The sequence below is a fragment of the Poecilia reticulata genome, linkage group LG8, assembly GCF_000633615.1.
Source record: "Poecilia reticulata strain Guanapo linkage group LG8, Guppy_female_1.0+MT, whole genome shotgun sequence".
NCBI lineage: Eukaryota > Metazoa > Chordata > Actinopteri > Cyprinodontiformes > Poeciliidae > Poecilia > Poecilia reticulata.
The window spans coordinates 25848399-25870826 of NC_024338.1; the positions used below are offsets into that span (position 1 = coordinate 25848399).

Here is a 22428-nt window from a genome sequence, read left to right on the forward strand (position 1 = left end):
CTGGTTGTTTATTTGGCTGTGCTGCAGGGAAAATATTTGGAAGATAATAATGCGAATACAACTTTTGGAAATGGAAAGACCCTRAGTCCAACTCAGTTTTAAGACAACTAACAGGATTGCAGCATCATTCTGTTAAAAGTATCCTCTCCACTACACTTTTGTTTGATGAACCACCACATATGGCMATGTCTTCCCCCCTTCATGATATCTTCAGTGGGGAGTATATTGTTCTACAGTTTCTGTGCTGTGTGAGTCCTGATGTAGTCAAGGAAGCCGTGACAGCAGCTATGCATCACACCCTCATCTGGCACAGACACACACACACACACACACACACACACACACACACACACACACACACACACANACACACACACACACACACACACACACACACACACACACACACACACTGCACTGAGAGCCTCTGTTTAATGCCTGTGAGTGTGTCCTTGTGTGTCTGGGCTGGGCTATGTGGGAAAGTGTGTTTTGTGACCTTTCTTCCTCTCTAGATATAGGGTCATGCTCACCACCTCTACCACCCCATCCCCCTCTTTCTGATCTCATCCATTTTGTGTCCCTCCCTACTGTTATAGCACACTGGAAAACAAGCTTTACACTATACAGCAAGATGTGAGTGTATATGTATTTTAAGGTAGATTCATCTATTGTCATCATAAAACAGCATCTGAATGATTTTCACAGCTTAGCCAACAATACCCAAGTGGATCATAAAASTCCAGAGTGCAAAACTTTGCCCTCTTGTGGTTTTATGCAGAATTGTAACAAGCTGTTTAGTTTGAGTACATATGTAGTGACTGTCCTTTCTTTTTTTAGATTATTCTTATTGGCTCTCCTGTTAAAAATGTGTAGAAGTATTAAAAATAAAGTAATTTGTACTACAGTAACATACCATTAGGAAGAAARGCTTTTRAGAAAATTCTMAGTGCCATGCTCCTCAACACCCCAAATGAATGTAAATTCATTATTTTGTGATTTCTATTTCATTTTACGTAGGTTATAAGTTATATAATAATTATTAAGTCCCTGCTTCATGGAGGTATATGTATGATATAAGATAGGTCAATTTTGGTGAGACAATTATGGTGGTAAAAACAAGAAAACGTGATTCAAGTGTGGTAGGTATGTGTTGAACTTTATGTGTCATGAAATAATAATAATAAAAACATATCTATCCATAAACATGTACATATCTATGGACAGAGCAACAGTTAAAAGCTTAAAAAGGAAACTGCGACAAACAAGGATGAATGATTGCCTACGTTTGTCTGGCCGCCATGCACAGTGAGGAGGATGGTAAGAGAGTGAGTTTAAAACAAAATAACAATCACAATGACCTCATAGTTATAACTGGTGCAAAGGGGGTCAATGTGTCTCCTCATCAGGCACTGGACATTATGTCTACTGGCTACTTGGAGATCGTGCAAGGAAGAAGATTTTCCCCTCCAAAGCTGATTGGTTTGTCTGGTGAAAAACAAAGGGTTGAATATATGAGAAAGCGCTGCAGGTGATGTTAGATCACACAACTGTTTACCTAGACATTTTCAATAAGTGTCTGATAGTATTTGGCAGAAAACTGAAAACATAATTTGACTGGGTAATTGTGATGCAAAGAGGAGCAGAGGGAATCTGCATGAAACAGTGTTTAATTAGAACGTTTTAAAAAATCTCAACGTGTACTGGTCGTTTGGAAGTGATCCAAAGCTTCTTCTCCCTAAGAAGAATATAGCAGCACATCTTAGTTTTACTGATGAAATGGAACAGATATGAGGCTTTTTCTTTTAAAAATGCAGTCTCCCTCTCAAGAGAGCTTTGCAGAAATAAATGTATGTAAACCTCAACCAAATGAATCAATGTTACTTAAGAAAAAAGGTCATTCCTCCATGACAATGGTGCAGATGAGTATTTGGAGTTATAAGCATCAAAGGCAGTTTTAAAATCTTTCAAACTTCTTAAAACTCCTCATTTGTATAACCCCTCTCTCTCTTTTCATGTCTGTGAACGTCTTTCCTCAATCCCTTTGCCAAAACATTGAAGCTGACCTTAAGCTTGACCTTCTCCTTTCTCATCATCATTGGAGAGCTTGGGAATATCTTTGCTCCACTTCACTCAAATTTTCAGCTGGTGTTGAAAGAGGGCTGCTCCCGCTCTGCAATTCTTTCAGTTTATTCTGACTGATCGGGCAGCAGTTCTGATGTCAAACCCACTTGAATGTACAATCATCAGCTGCCAGCGTGATGTCAGCCAGCTGAAGGGTCAGCTCCGACACAGCAGAGCCAGCTGCCTGGCTCACAGACCAACAGAAAAATTAATTACTTATGTCACGTTCAATAACTCACATCAGAGAGAGTGGTTTTTAAAATTTATTATTTCTGGCATATGAAGGATGTGTAGAGAGTCGTATGATGCGTATTGGAAGAAAGCAGATTGAAAGTTCATTATACTGTATAAAAATATAAAAGCATCTAAAGTAGTATTCATCCATCCATAACACATCAATAACTTGGCAGAGTGTCTCCAATAAAACTTTCCTTTTTTCATTTACTTTCACTGATGCTCTATAAAGCCATGAACCTGATACTGTCAGCCTCAGTGCCAAAGTGTTTTTATGCTGCTTTGTTTACCAATCAAGCTGCAGTCAATGCAAGGATGGCTGCAGATTTATCTGCAGTCCTTCCTGGCTAGTCCACCAAATCATTGGGATGTAAACATTCATCTGTTTGCATGAAAGAGACTTAGACCATCACTCTTTGTATGTAATATTTTACTGTTCAGTACTATTACTGGTGCTTAAGGTGTACTTTTATGAACTTTAACATGTACCATGCTTGCTGAGGCCAAGAAAGTCTGACATGTATTTCTTTGGTTCCTTGCAGTTACTCTGAGGTTCGCACAGTACTTCACACCCATCCCCCTGAAAAGGTTGGCAGCTGTCTCAAATGTTTTACACATGTAAATAACTTTTCAAAATGTAGAACAAGGAACTTTAACTTACAGTTCTCTGATTTTATTGCTGCTTTTGTAGAAGTAGCCACACAGATCATTGGTCGTGTACAGACGGTACTTTGGGAAGCTCTGAGAATTTAGGGCATAATAACTAATCTTTTTAACTTGAATAACCGTAGACTAAATGTACTGTATTTTATGTACATATTGTTTAAGATTCTCCACGGCCAGTAAATTACAATTCAAATCAACAACTACAGCAAATGTCTCATTTCTTGATTCAGAGAAAAAAATAAAGACTATAAAACCAAGAGAAATAAAATAATTTTTTCCTCTTTTTCTGTAGGAGGTTGGACAGATTTATTTCACAGCTGAATATGTGTTAGTGGACAGACAGCATTATGGTAAGCAACAGAGCGCAGCTCTTAAATGTGCAAAAGATATTTCATAAACAACCTGGAACTGAGGAGAAAGTGTTAAAGTGATAAACAAAACACTGACACATCCTCACATTAAGCAATGACTGCTAAGTTGTCAGGGAAAGCATTCATATCTGCAGGATAGGTCAGAAACCAAAACACAACGTTAGAATGAAAAACACGAACAAGAACAGATTAAAAAAAGACAACAGATAAAAAACAGATCCATCTAAAATCTTGTGGGTGATTGCTATTCAAAATTAACCAACAAAACCAAAATATTACAAAATATCTAACTTGCACAATAGGGTCTAACATACATTTAAAAATGCAGCTCAAACTTTAGAGGTTTTGAGGATCCAAGTTATTTGTCAAGATGTAAAAAAAAGTTGAGAGGGGAAAACAATGAAAGGTTCTCCCCACGTTATCTGTACTGTTACATGATACACATTTGTGTTTCTCTGCATGCTGAGAGATTTCAAAACAACAGGCTGACCTGGTGAGCTGATTTCTATACCTAGCCAGGACAAACATAACTTTTGGCCCCCGTGTTTTAGCTGAAGAAATCATGAAATAGATCCCGCATGTGTTTGGAAACAAACGTGCATATCAGTGAAACCCTGCGCTGGCCTGAAACTTTTTGATTCTTTAGAGATTAAACTAACAGTGGAAGCCTGAAACTGACGGGAAGGCTGCCAGCCCTCTGTTCCAGGCTGTCACCCTGATGGGTCAGACACATGGTGAACTATCAAAGACAACCAGACCCTGCTGGATGTCACGACATGTTTGGTGCTGGTGGCAGCTCAGGAAGACAGTGACAAAGTAGTTGCAGAAACAACAAAGAAAAAAGAAAGAAACTTTGATCAGGAAGGTGTCTGACATCATTTGTTGGACCCATTAAATGAATACATTTAAATGTATTGTTTTTTTAAAAATCTAATATGTTTTACCCTTTGCTTTTCAAAGATTGTATTTTAATTTGGAGATTCATCTGTGGGTGTAAACACGCTTCTTGTCGGAGAAGGCCTCTAGATGGCAGTGTTTGAGAGCATTTTGTGCAGTGCACAACCAAACTTCAATAGTAAGGTTTAAAAGATTTTTATTTTATTTTTTTTAAAGATAAATGTGTTTTTACATGCATGATTTGAGCTCTGATGTTTATTCTCAAATATCAGGTCAGGGAGGTTTGTCAGTTTTTGCGTCTGTGTGCACATTCAGTCAAGATATCTGCTGCAAAACACAGCACACGAAACAACAGTTGGGGCTGTTTTCTGTTTTTCAGGTAATTGGGTGAACAATTTCTAAGATTTCACCTCACATGTGGTTCTTTGCTGTTCAGATCTTTGCTTGTTTTTCAGCATTATGTTCAGGTGCAGAAGCTYGTAGATTTGCATCTTTCTACACCTGTGCTCCCCTAATTCTTTTTCTAACCTCCTTCCTCTTTGGAGGTAAACTGCACCTGCTTCAATTCACAAACATTTCCTTCATTCAAAGAGGATGCAAGACTTTCTTAAGTCCTTCTATTTCATATTTAAAATCTCTAATTCTACGCTCCTTTAACAATTTACTTCATCCCGACATTTAAAGCCTACAATGCATGATGGAATTTATCCAGTATATCCATATCTGCAGGTGCAGGTGTGTGTCTTTCTAACCTGGGAGACCAACAACAAAGAATGCAAACACACAAGCACTTATGAGGTAAAATACATAATAGAAAAAAAAATGGAAGTAGTCTTAGGAGCAGTTGTTGGAAACAAAGAAAAGATTWAAAGCTAAAATGTGTGTCAATATCTTCAATATGTCACTCAAAAAGCTTTGTGGATTAAGTCTACACAGGCCCAATTTCTGCCTCTATGTTATTTGCTTTTTATGCAAATGAAACAGCAACAACGGAAACCTTTGATCTGTGCCTCTTTGTTGAGGTGCTGCAAAAAGCCTTGTGACATAACGGGAAACCAGAACCAGAATGGCAGCATGGAGACTTCAAATAGATTTGCTGAAACCTGATTTCTTCTTATGAGATGTAAATGAAGAGCAGCTGTTTCACCACCTGCATTAAATCTCAATACATCTAAAGGTTAATGGTGGTGTCTGCAAAGAACTGGCWGTGATGTTACTGCAAAATAAGTACTTAGTGTTGAGATAAGGTAATTTATTGGGCGGTCAAATCAATCTAYGTGTCTTTCAACCTGCTAAAGTGATAACTTTGAAAAGAAAAATAAAATACACAATTATTCTGATTTTTGCTGTAGATTTCAGAAGTAAATGTGTGCATTTAATTCACCCCCTTTGGTTTAGTCTTTCTGCTTTGAACAGAAAATTTTGAACAGTTTTTTTTTTATTTTTAAGGTTTTACTGTGACCGTGATGTACTGCAAATTAAGGCTTCCACTCAATTTATTAAAAACTCAGTCCCACCTCAAAGTAATCAAGACCTTGTAAACATACAAAGAATGCCTTGGATTGAAGGCATGCTAAAAAAAAATAAATAAAAAAAATAAAAATAATAATAATAATCTTTTCGCATTAAAATATTTCAATGTCCTTTTTATGCACTCTTTTTAACCCCAATCAGCAGACAGAGACACACAGTAAGCTTTGGAGAAAATATTTATTTTATTCTGAAAGGATAATGTCAAGGTGAATTCAGACAGTCACTCTGTGTATTTTATTAAGCTATGTGCCCTCATCCTTCAGTGAGTCATCCTTTGATTTCCTTTTCTAAAGATGCCAGTTTAAAACTGAATAGAACAAAAATACAGAAGGGCTTGTGGTATAAAAAGAAGATATTTCTGGCAGGATAAAAAACAAACAAACAACAAATTCAGATTTTAAACAGATTATAAGATAGAGGGTAATACCAAGGCATAGAGACACGGCAGCAACAACAGATCTGCTAAAGCGTGCAAGCTCATTGTAGTGGAGGAAGCCTGCAGAAAAACTCAAACTGTGAGGAAGGATTCTGCAATTGGGATGGGTTCTAGTAAGTCTGCTGTCCCATGTGTGTAAAAAGCTTGTCCCACACCTCCACCTTCATGATGGCATTGCCCATGGGACACATAGTGGCTTTAATGTCAAGGTAGTTACCCACATAATTGATTCCCGAGCCATTGGCTTCCCCTCTGACAAAACCATGCTCATTCTCTTTCTTCTCATAGTACATTTCTTTGAATAAATCCTTATCGCAGTTGCGACCCTTTTTATAGATGCCCACTGCAAACCAGTTCTTGTACAGGTTGTAGTCCCAGGGAACTGAAAACATGATGGCTAGAGTCTCAATGTAGTCATTCTGGGACTTCTCGAAGAGATCGTAGGTCAGGACGCCAACGCTACCGGTTGCTTTCCCACCAGACTTGGTGAAGGTACACACCTCTGTCTTTAGGGGGCGCACTGTTGGTTGAGGTGGGTTGAACACCTCCCCATTGTCAAGGTAAGTTCTAATAACAAAAATTAAGAACAAACTGTTGAAACAGATACTTACATGTAACACATCAAGCTCAGCTGCATAACATTGAATCACAGTAAACCTTTCCTGTTTGGATCAGTTAGGATTACCAGAACTATTGACTAAATGATAATGCTCACTGTCAAACTTTTGTATACAAAGGATATCCTTTTTTAAAGTTCAAGGGAGCCCAGATGAAGACTGATGACTTTTAAAGCTTCTGATAGGTTAATACACAATATCTGAGTTAACAAATATTAACAATAACATACATCAACTGTAATTGATGTATGTTAAGGTCTCCAACACTGTTTCAAAATAAATCATGCAAGATATAAGGAGGGACATTTTGGGCATCAATAAATCTGGAAGGATAAACATTATAGGGATGTCTTGTGTCAGATTTGAATGTTTTTTGGTGCAAAATGTCCATTATGTCCCAAAGAAAAGAAAAACAGATCATACAAATATGTTGGCTAAATCATCATCATTGACAATGACAAAACTCTTTTACCAATATGGCCTGAAAGACATAAAATATATCATGAGAGATCAACAAATTGCTTACTTGGGACTGATAAGACAGTAGTTATTCGTGATATTTGAGATTTCAATAGTCACGCTTCTCTTGCTGGTCACATCAGCTGCCACAGCTTCAGCCGACTCCGTCATTCTGCAACAATTATGAGATCTATTTGGAAAACAAAAGTATTTCAGACAGAGTCAAACAATGTGAAAGTCCTGGATACTGGCGTTTTTTATCGACTTTGATAAAATGGAAAATGGGTGAAATTTAGCTTCAGTTGTATCGTGAGGCAAACGTTTTATAACTCCGACTCTGTTAAGTCTTTATGTCAAACTTGACCATATAATAAATTCTAATGTAATAAATACATGAGATTTTCAATTAGTTTTTGATAATGTTGCTCTTTTAAATACACAAAATACCTATCAAGCAAAATCAAGAAAGGAATTTTAAGTAAGAATAGTGATTTTAGAAACTTACCTGTGGACAAAGGGCAAGTATTCCAAAAGTAAAATGGGAGAAGTCGGAAAAGACACCTGAATGGGAGGCGCTGATTTTTTTTTTTTTTCCTTGTTTTCCAGGATATGCCCTCCCTCTTGCCACATAACGTAATTTAGACCAGACACACCCTCTTTCCACATACATACATTAGTAAGTTTGGGCCTACACAAAAGTGTACTGCAAAAAATATAAATGTGGTTAATCCCTGTATCGTCAAACAACCACACCCTTTCTTGGATCCGTCTCTAATACCTTCCCCTTGGATCTCTTTGTTGCTAACTCTGCACATTTATCCTGTCCTGTCTTTTTTTTTTTTCTTTTTTTATGAAATCCATCTGAGAGAAGCAGTTTGGGAACCTTATTCCATTTTTACTGAGCAACAGAAAAAAAGTAAACAACGCAAGTCTAGGCACACGTCTCTGGAGCCTCTTTACTCTTATTTTTTTTTCTACTACTGAAGCTGTTGTTTTCCAAGTTCCACACAAACAGCAAGATGAAAAGTCTCCTAGCCAGTGAAGAACCGTGTTGTTATTGCGCAGATTAAAAAAACATCTACGCCAGCTTTCCATCTGTTGCCGCTCATTAGAGTTGGATAGATCCAGATCAGAGATTAAATAATAATTACTGTTCATCAGTAATAATGCAGGCATACAGAGTGGGAACATACTCCACACAAGGCAACACAAGCATTGGGTCTGAATGTTTTATTACCATAATCAAAGAGAAGAGAGAGTACAACGTACATGAGTCCAAGACATTAGCTAATGGGAAATCAATGAGCTGGCTGTCAGATATTGATATCTCTCAGCAGACGCAAAATACAGATGACAGCAAAATCAGTCTTCCTCTCCTGAATGCATTGTTTTTTTTATTTCAAGATGACGACAGTGGTCACATCAAACAAATTCTAATCATTCTATGGACGCAAAACCAACAAAGAGCTTAAGAATAAAACCCAGTTGACCTGCACACTAACGGCCCATTTTATCATACAGCTCCACTTTAACAATAGCTTTGCCTGTTGTAGACATTGTGGCTCTTAAATCAACATGTGGTGCTTTATATTCCAGCCCACACCCGTTTGCCTCAGAGCGGGTGAAGTTGCTGAGATCTTTCCCATCATACATCTGGTCGTACAGATGTTTGTCGCAGGCCCGGGAATGCTCGACCACACCCACAGCCAGCCGGTTCTTGTAAACGTTGTGGTCGAAAGGCACGGAGAACATGATGGCCATGCGCTCCGAACAAACCCGGCGCTGCATGTGGAACAGGTCGTAGGTCAGCACGCCGACCGCACCGGTGGCGGTGTTGTCATCCTTAGTGAAGGAGCACACTTCTGTCTTTTGGGTGCGAACTGTGGGCTGGGGTGGGTGGTACGAAAAGCCACTTGTCATGAAAACCCTACAAAGGAAAGCAAGTTACAAATGAATATTGAAGGCATTTCAACAATGTTGCACTGTAAAAAAAAAAACGAGAAAAAACTTCGCAAAGTTTCCTAAAGTTTGGGGATGCTCTTTCTGAGTGTTGGGGTGGAAAAACACTGTACACTGATGGATGGAGTACGACTGGAAGTGTACTACTGTGGACTTCTAAGCAAAAGTGATTCTACCTGCATGCGATGTGCAATGAGGCGGTGTGTGTCAGTGCATGATAGATTGGTAGATGTTCTCAGCAACATAATGTCACATATGAAAATCACCCATCCAAAATATGGCCAGTCCTGACAAATCTAGACAAATGCAGAAACATGACACACATGGCAAAGGACTTGATGTGCATTCTGGTGCTGTTTTGTGCAACTCACTCTTTTTCCTTTTTTTGTACATTATCAGTGTCTTTTAAAAGTATTGACATTCCTTAAACCTTTTTGACATTTTGTCATTTTATTAAAAAAACACAAAGTATGATGTTTTTTAATTTCTTACGACTAATAATCTAACAAGTGTGTATGCATTACACGAAGAGTAGCAAGAATTAAGCCATTTTTAAAGAAAGGTCTTGTATGTCCCATTAACAGTTTGCCACAAGCAATATGGAACACAAAACAAATATGGAAGAAGTTGATCTGATCAGATGAGACCAAAAAATCGAACTCTCTTGGCTGAACCCAGGGTCCCTGCCTTGACACATGGTGGTGAAAGCATCATGCTGTTGGGATCACTTTTCTCAAAAAGGGATCGGGTATCTTATAAGTATTGATGGGAAAAGCTACAGGACAATCTTGATGAAAAGAAAAACTTTTGCTAACTGCAAAACACTTGAGTCTCGGAGGCTGGAACAACCATAAAAACAGAGCTACAATGTCCTAGTTTAGATTTATTGCTTAAAATCAATATCTAACCAATTCCTCACAACAAATGTTGTTTTGTCGCAGCACATTTAGAATAACAGAAACAAAAGAAATATTTTTACACAATGTGTGTATAAATACAAGCTGTTCAAACAGGACAAATGTGCCATCATTTATCTACATAAAAGACAGAATTTGAACATTTACAGTCAAAGCACACTCACATAGCAGAATGCGCCAACCAAGTCCAGACATAGAGACAACTGAGAATCTGTAGTGTTATTCTTGGATGCTCTCTGTCCAATATGACTAAGCTTGAGCAACATTGCAAACAAGAATGGGCAAAGATTTCAGGCTTTCAGTAAGCAAATCTGGCAGAAACTCACCCATGAAGACCTGCAACTGCAATTGCTGTCAAAAGTGAGTCTACAAAGTTTTGACGTTTCTCAGATATTTCTTTGAAAATAGCTTTGAAAATCAGGTTTCATTTTCCTTTCACATTACATTGTTCCAAGTTTTTCTTTCCAAGTTGCCTCGGATTGTGATATGAAAAAAAAAAAAAGAAATCAAGTTCAAGGGGGGTGTGAATACTTATGCGGGTTTCCATTTGTCAACTTTTCTTGTGTCTGACTGTTCTGACTGCAAATGAAAACGTGCATCTTAAAGTGAATAGGACATTAAAACAAGCGTGGTTATTTTTTAAACAGTTAAATATGAAATTACATGGAGTTGTCAAATGCCATTGCTATAAATTAAACGTCAAACATCACCGTGCTACACAGTAACTAGAAACGTACCACACCTCACCTCATTGGGGTTAGACCTCAAATGTACTTTCAAGGTAGTTGTAAGCTTAGTGATGTAGTTGAAGACTTACTTTGGGTTAATGAGACAGTAGTTGCCGCTGATATTGGTTATCTCTATGGTGCAGTGCCTGTTGGTTGTAATTGTGGCGGACACAGCCTCTGCTGTTTCAGGCATCTTGACTGCAAGAGAATTATGAGTGAAAGCTCAGTTTTGTAGATCCAATAGAGCAAAACAAATATGTGTGTTTTCCATTTAGATACTCAGAAAACATTAGTAGTATTTAAGATGATGGCTGGATGAGAAGAAACAAAGGTGAAAAGTGAACTTTTACAGTTACACTAACTAGCTGGAGAGAACAAATGTAGGCAAAGTAGGTGTGCTAACATCAAAATAGTGGAAGAGAAAAACGATCCACAGTACTTGTAAAACTTTTTCTACACAATAAATCAAGTGATATTTTCCTATTGCTGAGTGTGATTGTTATATTTACCTTTTAGAGATTCGCACCAGTGTTGTGCCAGACAGCAGCGTCAAGTTCTTTTCCTCAGATCCTGGAGAGAGTGTCTCTCGTGTGATTACACCTCCACAGCACTTGTTCAAACACAGGCGTGTCCACATTATCAGTTATTAGAAAATTCTGGCTAAAAAAAGTGGTGCTTTGGGCACCTGGTATTCTGTAAATGCTGCATAGTAATCATCATGGAGGATTTTAATTGGGTGAATCTCAAAACATATCAATTAAGACTGATTATTGTCAGGTTTCCATGTGCAACACAGATGAGATGTATTGATAGAAGATTTTTCTCACATTAAACTTTCATTTTTTATCTTTATTTTTTAAAATGTCCATGTCTTTCATAGGTTCTCATAGTTTAATTGATTGTCTTGTAGATATTTTACACAAATCCCACCACTCCTGTAGTAGGTAGCGAAACACTTCATGTTCCATCTTGTTTTGAGTAAAACTACATTTTCCCTGGTATTGCTCAACTGGTTATTTTGCTGCAGGTAAGGGCTTGGAACAGATTCCTGTGGGAACCTCCTGAAATCATTCACACATTTCAACACACTGTCTACATCCAGGTCTTAAATGCATACTCTTCTCCCAGAGGATTAGGGAGTTGTGAAAGAGGCACTCCCTTTCTCCCCGTTGGCTTCACAAACAAGACTATGCAACAACTGACTATAGTATCAGCAGTATATCTGAACGCTTCCCGATTAGAGATGTTTTGCAGTATGATCCTTTAAGCATCACACATAATATCACAGCAGCTGTTCTCTTTTTGTCTAAGAACCCTTCAATTTCAAAATTTGAAGTCACCAGATGGCACCAAACATGCGTCTGCAATAAAACATTTGTACTCCACGGAGTTTGTCAGGTTAAGTCTTTTCTAGCTTCAGACACTCTGTAATTCCATTAAGGAAATTCTAAATGTTACAAACAGAAAATCCTTGATATCTATTAACAATAGTAGGTTTTTATGTGTCACCGTGTATGCTTTATTTTCACATTTCCAAGGATTTTAGATGTTAAAATAGAACAATCCAAACATAAAACAAATGCAATCTCAGTGGTATTATCTTTAAATTGGAATCTGCCTGGTTGAGTCTTAAATGCGCAAAAGGACCTTTATACATAGGAATGGCTTCCTCACTTTGACCTGTCTTCTGCTGCCACCCTCAGGCCAAATTTTAGGTATTTCAGATACAACATTTGCCAAATCACTCTTCTAATGACGAAAATGATCCTATAGAGACGTAATGACCCACACTGAGTATTATGTCTCTTCATCGGCACTCACAGGGGTTAACAGTGATCATCCTGTATTCCGCATGACCTGCCTTTTAAGAGCTCATCTCAGGCCAAATTACATCCTTCTGAAGCAGGTGCGTTAAATTTAATCACACTCAGGTTATCTTTGTGAGAATAGTTAGTAAGAGGTAATTAAGAGGGTGACAAAAGGAAATAAGATGAGCACTCGCAATCAGCGTGATGCTGAGACTTTCACAGTGTTATGACAAAGATAAATGTATGCTGAGTACATAACCATATTTAATCACAATGGCTGCAGTATCAGTAAATCAACCTCATGCCACTTGTGTCGCAGCTTTTAGTCCATTAGACACCTCTTTTGACAGCATTATGTTTTATGTACTTCTGTTGTTTTCAATTTTACTGACACTGTACATCGTTCGCAAGAATATTTTCGCAGAATGCAGCAAAATCTATTATCCATTTATCTCCGATCCGAGTTGAATAAAAGCAAATGAATTTAACGTTAAACCCATTACAGTCAGCGCTTAATTACCCTTCTGTCTTTTCGGTTTCAGTCAAATTGCACTGTTGTTGTGCCGCCAGTGATGAGAAAATGGAGGACACATTGAATAAAACTGTGCAAAAACACTCAAATAAAACAGGACCTCAGCATATATGGCTTCTCATATTTTTTATGATAAATATGCATAAAATGTAAAGTTACATTGAATACCTACATTTGCTGGAGAGACCTATTGCAGTATTGTTAAAATTGCATTAAGTTGAAAGGACAAGATTTGGAAATGCAAACCGCATTTTGGACAAAACCTCTTTCACAATATGGCCAGAAGGTTGATTATGATCTCACCCCAAGGGGGCCCTACACTGTTCACATGGATTAGTAATAAAATGGAACGTTAGTGGTAAATTGCAACTAATTAATTAGCTACTTTGTTGAAGCACAAATTAGTCAACACCACTTCCAGATCTCTTTATTTTTCCTTGGCAGTCATTTCATGTTTTTAAGCTGCTGTCACACTGTTTCTTAGTTTGCCACAATTAAATATATGATTTATTTGGGTCTAAAAAGAAATATACAATAAATTTTGTGATAAATGAAATCTTGTCACATAATATGAAGTATGTTTATTATTTGTGATTAAAGGGTAAATTACTTTTTGATGGAGCTTTGCATATTATTTTGTTCTTTATCTATATGTATAAAAATACCACAAACAAATCTTTTATCCCTACACAAATCTACAAAAATGTAGCTGTCATATTTGACAGATGATTTTCAGTTCACTGAAAAATATCGGAACTATTTTAAGTTCTCAACAAATATGGCTCTCAAAAGTAAACCAGGTGTTTTATTTTTATATGCCACACTTTTAGAGTATAACTTTCAGTCTTCAGAGGATTTCCATTATCAGACTCACAGATTTGCCTTCCATCCATTACTTAATGTCTGGTTCTGTTATGGTCTCTTCCCAGAATCACTCTTTCATTTCCAAATGTGATGTCGACAGTGTGGAGCTCTGGGATTGAAAACTGGCCACTTAGGAGGTGTGAAAACAAAAATCATTATAAATAGCCCTACAGCGGTGGGCTTTGACAGATGTGCCAGACTGGTCTTAGGCTAATATGAAATCATTGCAATAAACTGCATCATGTAGGCTAATGGCACTTACTTTAAAAAAATAAAAAATAAAATAAAATGTGGAGGTTTGTCTGATTTACCACAAAACTGAACACACACAAATATTCTTGTTCTGGTGTAGAAATAAAATACACAAAACGCAACACAGTTTTGCTTCAGTTAAACACTAATGTCTTATTCATATTCCACCCCCTCTCCCCCCTTCCTGCTCAGCAATGAAGCCACCTTCTTTGCAGCACTAATGATGCATAACATCAGTGACATTTCTGTCTCCAGAGAGAGCAATTTGGTTCTGTCTTAATCTCTTTATCTCTGCAGATAAACCTGATGATAACTGGGTGTTTAATGCAGAGCTTATTGCTGCATTTAAGACCAATTATATCAAACAGTGTTCACCCAAACCTTCTATTTTACATAGTTCACTTCTGAAATATTAAAACAAATTATTTTCTGACTCATGTCATCTAACCAGATGTCTTTTCTTCATTCTCACTTGTGATCCATGTTTCAGTCAAGGAAAGGTTGTCACTGTACTCTGCCTCTAATGTAACACAGAGAGTTCAGGTCCTGCACATCCATTTAAGCAGCTCCAAGCTGGTCCACATGAAAAGGTCAAATCATTGCGCTTTGTTTGTTCAGGTCAGAGAAAGACATAATACTCAGTCATGATAAGAATTTGTAATGTTGTGTGACGCAGTTGATCGTAACAGACTTGCCAAGTTAATCAGTTCTTAATTGAGAAGTTGTTTTTCCAATAACAATCTAAGAAGAAAATGCTGGATGATAAACATGTTAGTTTTTTTTTTTTTTGACTATCATTTCAACACAAATAGACAAGAGTATTGACTTATGTATGAAGACAATATAATGCTACTGCACAAAGCTTGAAGAGGAGCTGCCTGTTTTAGGTCAGCAATGATGAGAAGACGCCTTCGTTATTTGGTCAATTGTATAGCATAGTGGAATAGTTTATCACTTTCTTCAAAGTCAGAAATTTAAATTTCTTTTATGTTTACTAGAATTGCCTTATGACTAAGATGAAATGTTTGCATGTTCTTACACAAGTTTGGAATTTCTCACGCAAGTTTATGTCCAAGTTATAACTTTAACTTCCTGATCTATGTGTTAAGATCTTGCTTATGGCTTCAACATGGTGCCATCAATCATAAAATATTCTGCAGACAAATGTTTGTTATGTGGATGAACTGTCAGTGGGATTTCCCACTTGTCTTAGCAGCTATGAGAATAAAATGTATTTCAGTCTAAAATAGTTAGGTAGCCTCGCCTTCATGCAGAGATCATTTTCAAGTTTTCATGTGTACAATATTTTATGCAAAAGATGTGAAACATGTAAAACTATGATATTAATTCAAATAAAAATAAAATCCTTGTGGTAAACTGCTACAATGCAATGAAATGAAATACAAAGCAACTAGAGTCTCATCATCCTCTCTTTAATTCCTTTTGTCACATCTTGAGTTGCCATATAATTGTAAATTATTTGGTTATTAACATACTTTAATAACCTCCTTCAACAGTTATTAGCAGCCACAACAATCTAAAACATGATTTATAACCAAATTCGAATCCTTAAACTTTTTAGAGAGAACGCCAATAATGTAAGATTAAGTTAGTCAAATATCAAATCAAGGATTTGTGATTCAGAAGCCTACTCGGTGTCTCAAAAGCAGAGATATAAAAATCACGAAAATCATTTTAGCTACAGATGTAATCGTGGGATAAAAACATTCCTACGTTACATATCACACTATTCGCTGCTTAAACTCTTATAATTCAATCAGCCTTGAGGTCGGGAGATTCTGATTAATCTCTTCAGTCATCAAAATGGTCTTCAAAGGTAAAGGTTCTCAAACGTAGGGTAATGGGTGAGAGGAAGTAGACGGGGATTATGCAAACTTCGCGGTGATTAATTTTGGTCTGAGATGTTTCTGCGCTGATGGTAGCCTGGAGACGAGCCTATTGATTGATTGCTACCGAGGGCGCGAGGTTCTGCACATTTACTTTTTGATGAATCGGCTGTCAGGGCCTCGAACAACCAAATATGGCTCTGTAAATGAATGTTTAAGTGATTATGGTATAAGTGTAAATAGTACGCATCTATTAAGGAGGATTACATTTGGTGCAACTTTAAGATGAGAGGAGGAATAAAGGGGCAAGACAGCAGAATATCCCACTGCAAAGTAGACATAGGGAAAAATGTGGTTTTAATCTGCATATTTAATGTTTTAGCATTCAAATAGAGAAGTCCTTGACATTAATCTCTGTGTGTGTGTGTGTGKGGGGGGGTGCATGTGTGTGTTTCAGTGTCTGTGGATGCATGAGGCTGTGTGTTCATATAGGCCGGTGTGTGTGTGTGTTTTTAAGAGGCCGAGGCTGAAGACGAGGGCTTTAAGTTGACAGAGCATGCCAGCGCATCCACCCGCTCAAATTACCGCGCGACAAAACGCATCCAGGGTGCTGCACTGGAGGTGAGAGTGGGAATAAACGCCTGCTTCAAAGATGATTTGTGCTCAGCGCGGATTAATTCCCCCACCTAAGAAAAATCAATAGCGCCGTGTGGAATAGGAATACATTTGTGTCACCTTTTGGTGACAAGGAAGTGAAAACACACTGCGGAGGCAAGTTGAGACAATGCACATCAAAATGATTAAAACCCACTTAAACTGGTGAGGGGCTCAATCCAGGGAGCCGCAGGTAATTAAAGATTTTCTCCCTTTGTTCATTTCTCTGTACAGTATGTCCCAAAGCGGAGCCTGTTTTAAAATGTGTTCTATTATTCCAAAATACCAATTGTGTAATCTCTCATGATTGAACCGCAGGCCTTTCATCACTCACAATACAAATGTATTAACGACATTCATTTCTTATTGTTCATGTAAACACTTGCCGCCTAATTTTGGCATTCAGATCTCTGCATTCGACCCTCAGCGGCCTTTTTAGCAGTATTTTACCTTGATTTTGTAATTATTTGAAAACCAACACTTGCTGATTTAAATTTACATATGGGCATAAACACCAGCAGCTAATGGATGCAAACTTTACAAGCACCTCAAAAACATTCTGATTTCAGTGCAGGAAGAAATTCTTCGGGGGAAAAACACAAACGGCTTTTTTGATTTTCAAGAATGTGTCAAAAGAATGGAATGGAAACAGATACTGTATTTTTTTATTTATGTTTTGTCCTGATCGCTCGGCTTCCTTTGTCCTGCTTAATTTTCTGTAAACACTTTTTTTCCCCCTCCAAGCTTCAGATTTCTGAAAAGCACCCTGACTTTTGTCCTTTGCGTTCGCGACACCCTTCAAAGACGTTTTGGGAAAATACCTGCATTGTGCAAACATGCTGTATTGCACAGTTAGCGGCTCATTTCCATATCCCCAAACAGAGCGTCCTCATCCTCGCATTGACTAAATGATAAACACCAAGGCCTCTGTTTGCTACTGATCCTCTGAAGAGAAGACAGACAGGAGATCAATGAGCTCCTCATCCTCCATCCCATCTGCCATTCGCTTTTTTTGCTTTTTCAGTTCCCCCAATTTTCTCATCATCCCTACTTTCTCCTCCAACCATTGCATCCGCCTGCCGCTGTCATTCAGTGTTTATAAGGCTTAATCCTCTGCTTTTCACTCACGCTACACAACCTGGGCTGCCCCTGATGCCCCACCCTCCCCAGCTCCATCCCGCTTTATGGGAAATATAATCCCATTGATCCAAAACCCGATGGGAAGCGCTGATCTGTAAACAGACAAGTGCTCAATAAGAATCGCCTGGTCCTCCAGAGAGGAGACAGAGGGCTGGCTGGGTGTTAGGGTGGGTAGGTGGTGTTGCAGGGGCAGCAGGTACTGAGGAGGTTTACTGAGGAGACTGAAAGTGGCGGAGGTCTTTCTGTTGTGTGTCTTAGCATCATTTATCAGATTTATTGCAGAGCTCCTTCATTGCCCCCTCACCTGGCTCCACTCATTCTAACTTTATTGCAGCCTTGAACTATATTCTACCCAAGCAATTAAAAGTTCTTAGCTCTGAGTGAACATATGAAAGGTGTGACATTTTCGTTTTGACTGACGGCGAATTTAGAGCGACAGGAGAGACAGATGCAGCCAACCATGGATATGGATTTTTTTTTTCCTTGCTGCTTTTTTTTTTTTTTTTTTTTACAATTTCCTCACAACCTGTGTTTTTGCTCCCCGTCTTACATCTGGAGACTACTTTGGCAACATTGCAAGACTAAGAGTTCAAGCAGACATGAAAAACTAAACTCCTTGAAAGTCATTTGATGACAGTTTAGCATTGACCAAAAAAAATTATACCTCTCCTATTTTTCTTAATTTCTTTTGAACATTTGACAATTCTTCTGGATCAAGGATATTTCTAATACATTCCCAGTGTCTCATTAGAATAAGGATCTTTTAAAAACTTTATTACATTTTTTATTATGAGCTTATAATTCATTTAAAAATGCTTCATTAATCCCAAATGAAAATTAAATGTTGTTGCAATTCATATTATCCAAGATTCTTCAAATAATTGCTTTAGAGGCTGAAAGCTATTAGCAGGAAGGATCTCCTGTAGCTGTCTGTATTACAGAGATGCTGAAGAAGCCTCTGACTGAATGCTTTCAAAGCTCATGCAATAAYTTTCCATAATTTTCTCGATTTTATGAAGAATCCTTCTTTGCACTCTTTATAGCAGACCTAGAGAATATATGCAGCATCTTGTTCTACTCAAAAGGTATGGTGTGCTCTGTCTCTTCTTGCAGATGTTTCACAGTTGCGTCTCCAGTTCAGTCAGTTTTCCAGGTGAACCCCGAGGTACTTACACTCCTCAGACTCCTCCACCTCTTCTCTTATGATRGAAACAGTGTTTGACCAAATCCCTTTTCTTTTGACGTGAACAATCATCTCCTTTGTTTTGTTCACATTTAATAAAAAAAATATTACTTCTGCACCATGGCACAAAATGGTCGACCAGCTCTCTGTGCTCGGCTTCTTGTCCATCTCTGACACACCTGATGACTGCKGAGTCATCTCAGTATTTCTGCAGATGAAAGAACTCTGACTTGTGCGGAAAGTCTGAAGTGTACAGAGGGAAAGGAAATGGAGAGCGTACAGTCCCCTGAGGTGCTGCTGTGTCCCAGAGGGGAACGTGGAGCACAGGAGAGCACAGCTTTTATTCTCAACTACATGAAAGATGCAGCATCAGAAAWGTTTTTGGCTCCCKTTAAGAWAATTTGGAGTGTTATTTCAATCCCTCTTCATATAAGAACAGGACTTAACTCTTCTGTTAGTGTGAATTTAGGGTCAGCCCAGGTCAACTCCAGTCACAGCTGGGAGATGCCACCAATGTTGGCACTAATGTGCGTTCTGGGTCTGTGTATTCATCTGTCTTTTGAGGGATCTTTGAACTAGCAAAAGAATTGAAGAGCAGAAGAAAAAAAAATATGCCAGAATAACCATAAGCTGTTTAAGAATTAAATCCTTTCTTTGACGTTCAAATGTCTTACCAAATGAATATTCAGAATTTTTCCAGTAAACAAAACTGTACTTTTTTCTCCCTGTTTGTTTCTCTCTCTCTTCTTCTTCTCACTTTTTTCTGTCTCTCTTTATCTCCAAATCCATCCTCTCCAGCTAAATTAAAAGGTGTTTACGCATCTGATCGTTATCCTAAAACAAAAGGAATTTCAAATATTCCCAATTAACAGTGTCAAATATTAACAGATTGCAAGATSAGCTTCAAAATATAAAAAAGGAGGAAACCAAAAGTGTCAAAAAGGATTMTGTAGTGACAATTCTCATCACAGTTGTTAAATAAGCCAAAAAAAAATCTGTTGCAAGTGTTTTCTGCAGGTGGGTAGCAACTCCTTAATGAGTAACACCCTAACCGCTTCAACTTTAAAATCTTCATTTATTTCTCTAACAATCATTCTAAGGACAGTTTGCTCAGCGGTTCCTGAAACGGAGTAAAATGCAGAAAACTGCTGGTCTTGCTCATCCTTCCTTCTACATTCATGAACACGGTTGGTGTTGTGAGCTGAATATTCCAGGGAACCAACAGACACTTTGAGGTCAAAAGCACTATTGACTCATAAAATAAACTGTATGGATAAAATGTCTCATCAATACCAACAGTATGTGAGCCTCCATAAAAACTCCACTTCCATGCCATTAATTTAAAATCGATCCAACRGGCTTGAACATTGTGAAACAAATACACAGAATGTGCAGAGCGCTGCTCAAAACTCAGCTGAAAGTGAAGTTCTTTTTCTCAGCATTTCCACAGAACCAACAAAGATTTCTTTTTTTGAGTTACCATATATTACCCGCAGCATGTTTATGAAGAGCRGTGCTGAGACGGCCTGTACGGTGTGTGCTCTTGCTGTAAGCATGCCTTCRCTGTGAGTTACAGATGCCTCTGTTCAATTCAACTCTTCCTACTTTTGGTTTGCTTCTCAAAGTGTCACARCAACTGCAAACATGGAGGATGCACAGTGAGCGCAAAGTCTGTTCTGCTCTGAAATTGCGTCTTGTGGAGGTCTGAGGAACACTTTTTTTTTTATTTCGTCTGCCCTGAGAGGAGAAACTTTCTGATTTGCAATCAAGCAGAAATGTAAAAAAAAAAAAAAAAAAATTCCTGTTGGTTTTTTTAACCACAGATTGAGATGAGGAAAGCTTCTTTTTTTTATTTTTTTGCTTAAGAAGACAAATCAACACGACTGATGAAACTGTGCCGTAATCAGATGGCGCTATGTTGTAACCAGAATGCACATCAGAGATAAACATGTTTTCTGAGATAGTGGAAATGCATTTAGAAAAGGCACACTTTAAAAAAAAAAAAAGTATTGCCGACAGAGATTCAAAACATACCCCAAAATCGCTGGTAAATAGCAATTTCCTATTTATGAAYGCTGTGCTTTTTCTACTTCTCAAGAACAAGAGGGAAGACGAGATTTGCAAAACCTACACCGTGTTTGAAAGAGATTATCACACAAAAAGCATAAGACTGGGAGATTAATCAACACATTTCCTCCTGATCTGAAATTATTAGATATTGTGTTATTGTGGGTGTTCAGCCAGCTGAAACCTGGCTTTATTGTTGTTTTATTKGGCCGCCTTTCAGATTGTTTGTTATACCGTCAGGAAAAAACACATGGATGTCTCTTGCATCTTTTCTGACTAAATCTTTGAATTTAAGTTGTATCGGATTCKTTCTGAGTGTTTTTCCCCTTTCTTTCAGCTTGTAGAACCAATAGTTGTAGGAACCAGTCGGAGGCTGAGTCTGACAAAAATAAATATGTAATTATGAAGCAAAATAAAAAAATGCAATATGTCAGAAATTAGAATCTTATCCCCTGCTAATACAAAACTAGATTGCCATGAGCAAACTCCCCCACCTTYAAAAAGAGCAAAACTTACTTTTGTTTGTTTTTATTTACAATCCAAATGTGTCTTCCTGGACCTGAGAAACATTCTGCAATGTTAAATTATATATCTTTTTTTTTCTTGTTTACTTTTGAGAGACTTATAAAACAAAAGTGTTCTCTTGTTGTAGATTAACAGCTCGTCCTTTGGGWTTTATGCTGCAGGGCTACTCCACCGGAAAAACTGGAATCAGGGTTTCGGCTTATCCGCGCAATGCTTGTCCTTGTCTCTAATGCACTTTTAGTTCGCAGGTGATAGAAATGTTCTCTTTTGTCTTCAACWTCTTAAAAGTTCATTTAGAAATTAAGGGAATTTAATTGCCTTCTTGGTCAACAGGAAGTAGCTAGGCAACTAGACTTATCTCTSCTTTTCTTGCGTAAAATGTATGCTCCAAGCAAAATGAATGACTAATTACATTTCTTTTMAAAAATTTGCTACTTCACCACTTCCTGCTGCAGATTCCCAACAATCTTAAAAGCTGGTTTCTATAACATCAGAGCATGTAATCATCACCTCATCTTCATGTAAGAGTTGCTTTAACCCAACCGGACATTTAGAGCTAAAACCTTAAGCTTAGTTGAAGTTTAGTCGCAGACATTACAACTATTTTACAGTCTAAGA

The 22428-nt window shown here is 37.8% G+C and overlaps 2 protein-coding genes across 3 annotated transcripts; both read right to left on the reverse strand.

Moving 5' to 3' along the window:
- Positions 1 to 5980: 5980 nt before the first annotated feature.
- Positions 5981 to 8023, reverse strand: LOC103469390 (uncharacterized). Of its 2 annotated transcripts, none has more exons than XM_008417040.2 (3): positions 7840 to 8023; positions 7402 to 7506; positions 5981 to 6825 (listed from the first exon to the last, which is right to left on the reverse strand). In XM_008417040.2, exons 1-3 carry the CDS (start codon positions 7998 to 8000, stop codon positions 6369 to 6371), a joined length of 723 nt encoding a protein of 240 aa, XP_008415262.1. In that variant the 5' UTR covers positions 8001 to 8023; the 3' UTR covers positions 5981 to 6368. The 2 variants fall into 2 exon arrangements, with proteins under 2 accessions (XP_008415262.1, XP_008415261.1); XM_008417039.2 differs by having other exon boundaries at positions 7402 to 7524; positions 7840 to 8022.
- A 524-nt stretch (positions 8024 to 8547) lies between these two features.
- Positions 8548 to 11558, reverse strand: LOC103469391 (bryoporin). The gene is made up of 3 exons (XM_008417041.1): positions 11448 to 11558; positions 11028 to 11136; positions 8548 to 9261 (listed from the first exon to the last, which is right to left on the reverse strand). The coding sequence occupies exons 2-3, from the start codon at positions 11129 to 11131 to the stop codon at positions 8832 to 8834; spliced, it is 534 nt and encodes a 177-aa protein (XP_008415263.1). The 5' UTR covers positions 11132 to 11136; positions 11448 to 11558; the 3' UTR covers positions 8548 to 8831.
- Positions 11559 to 22428: the final 10870 nt, after the last annotated feature.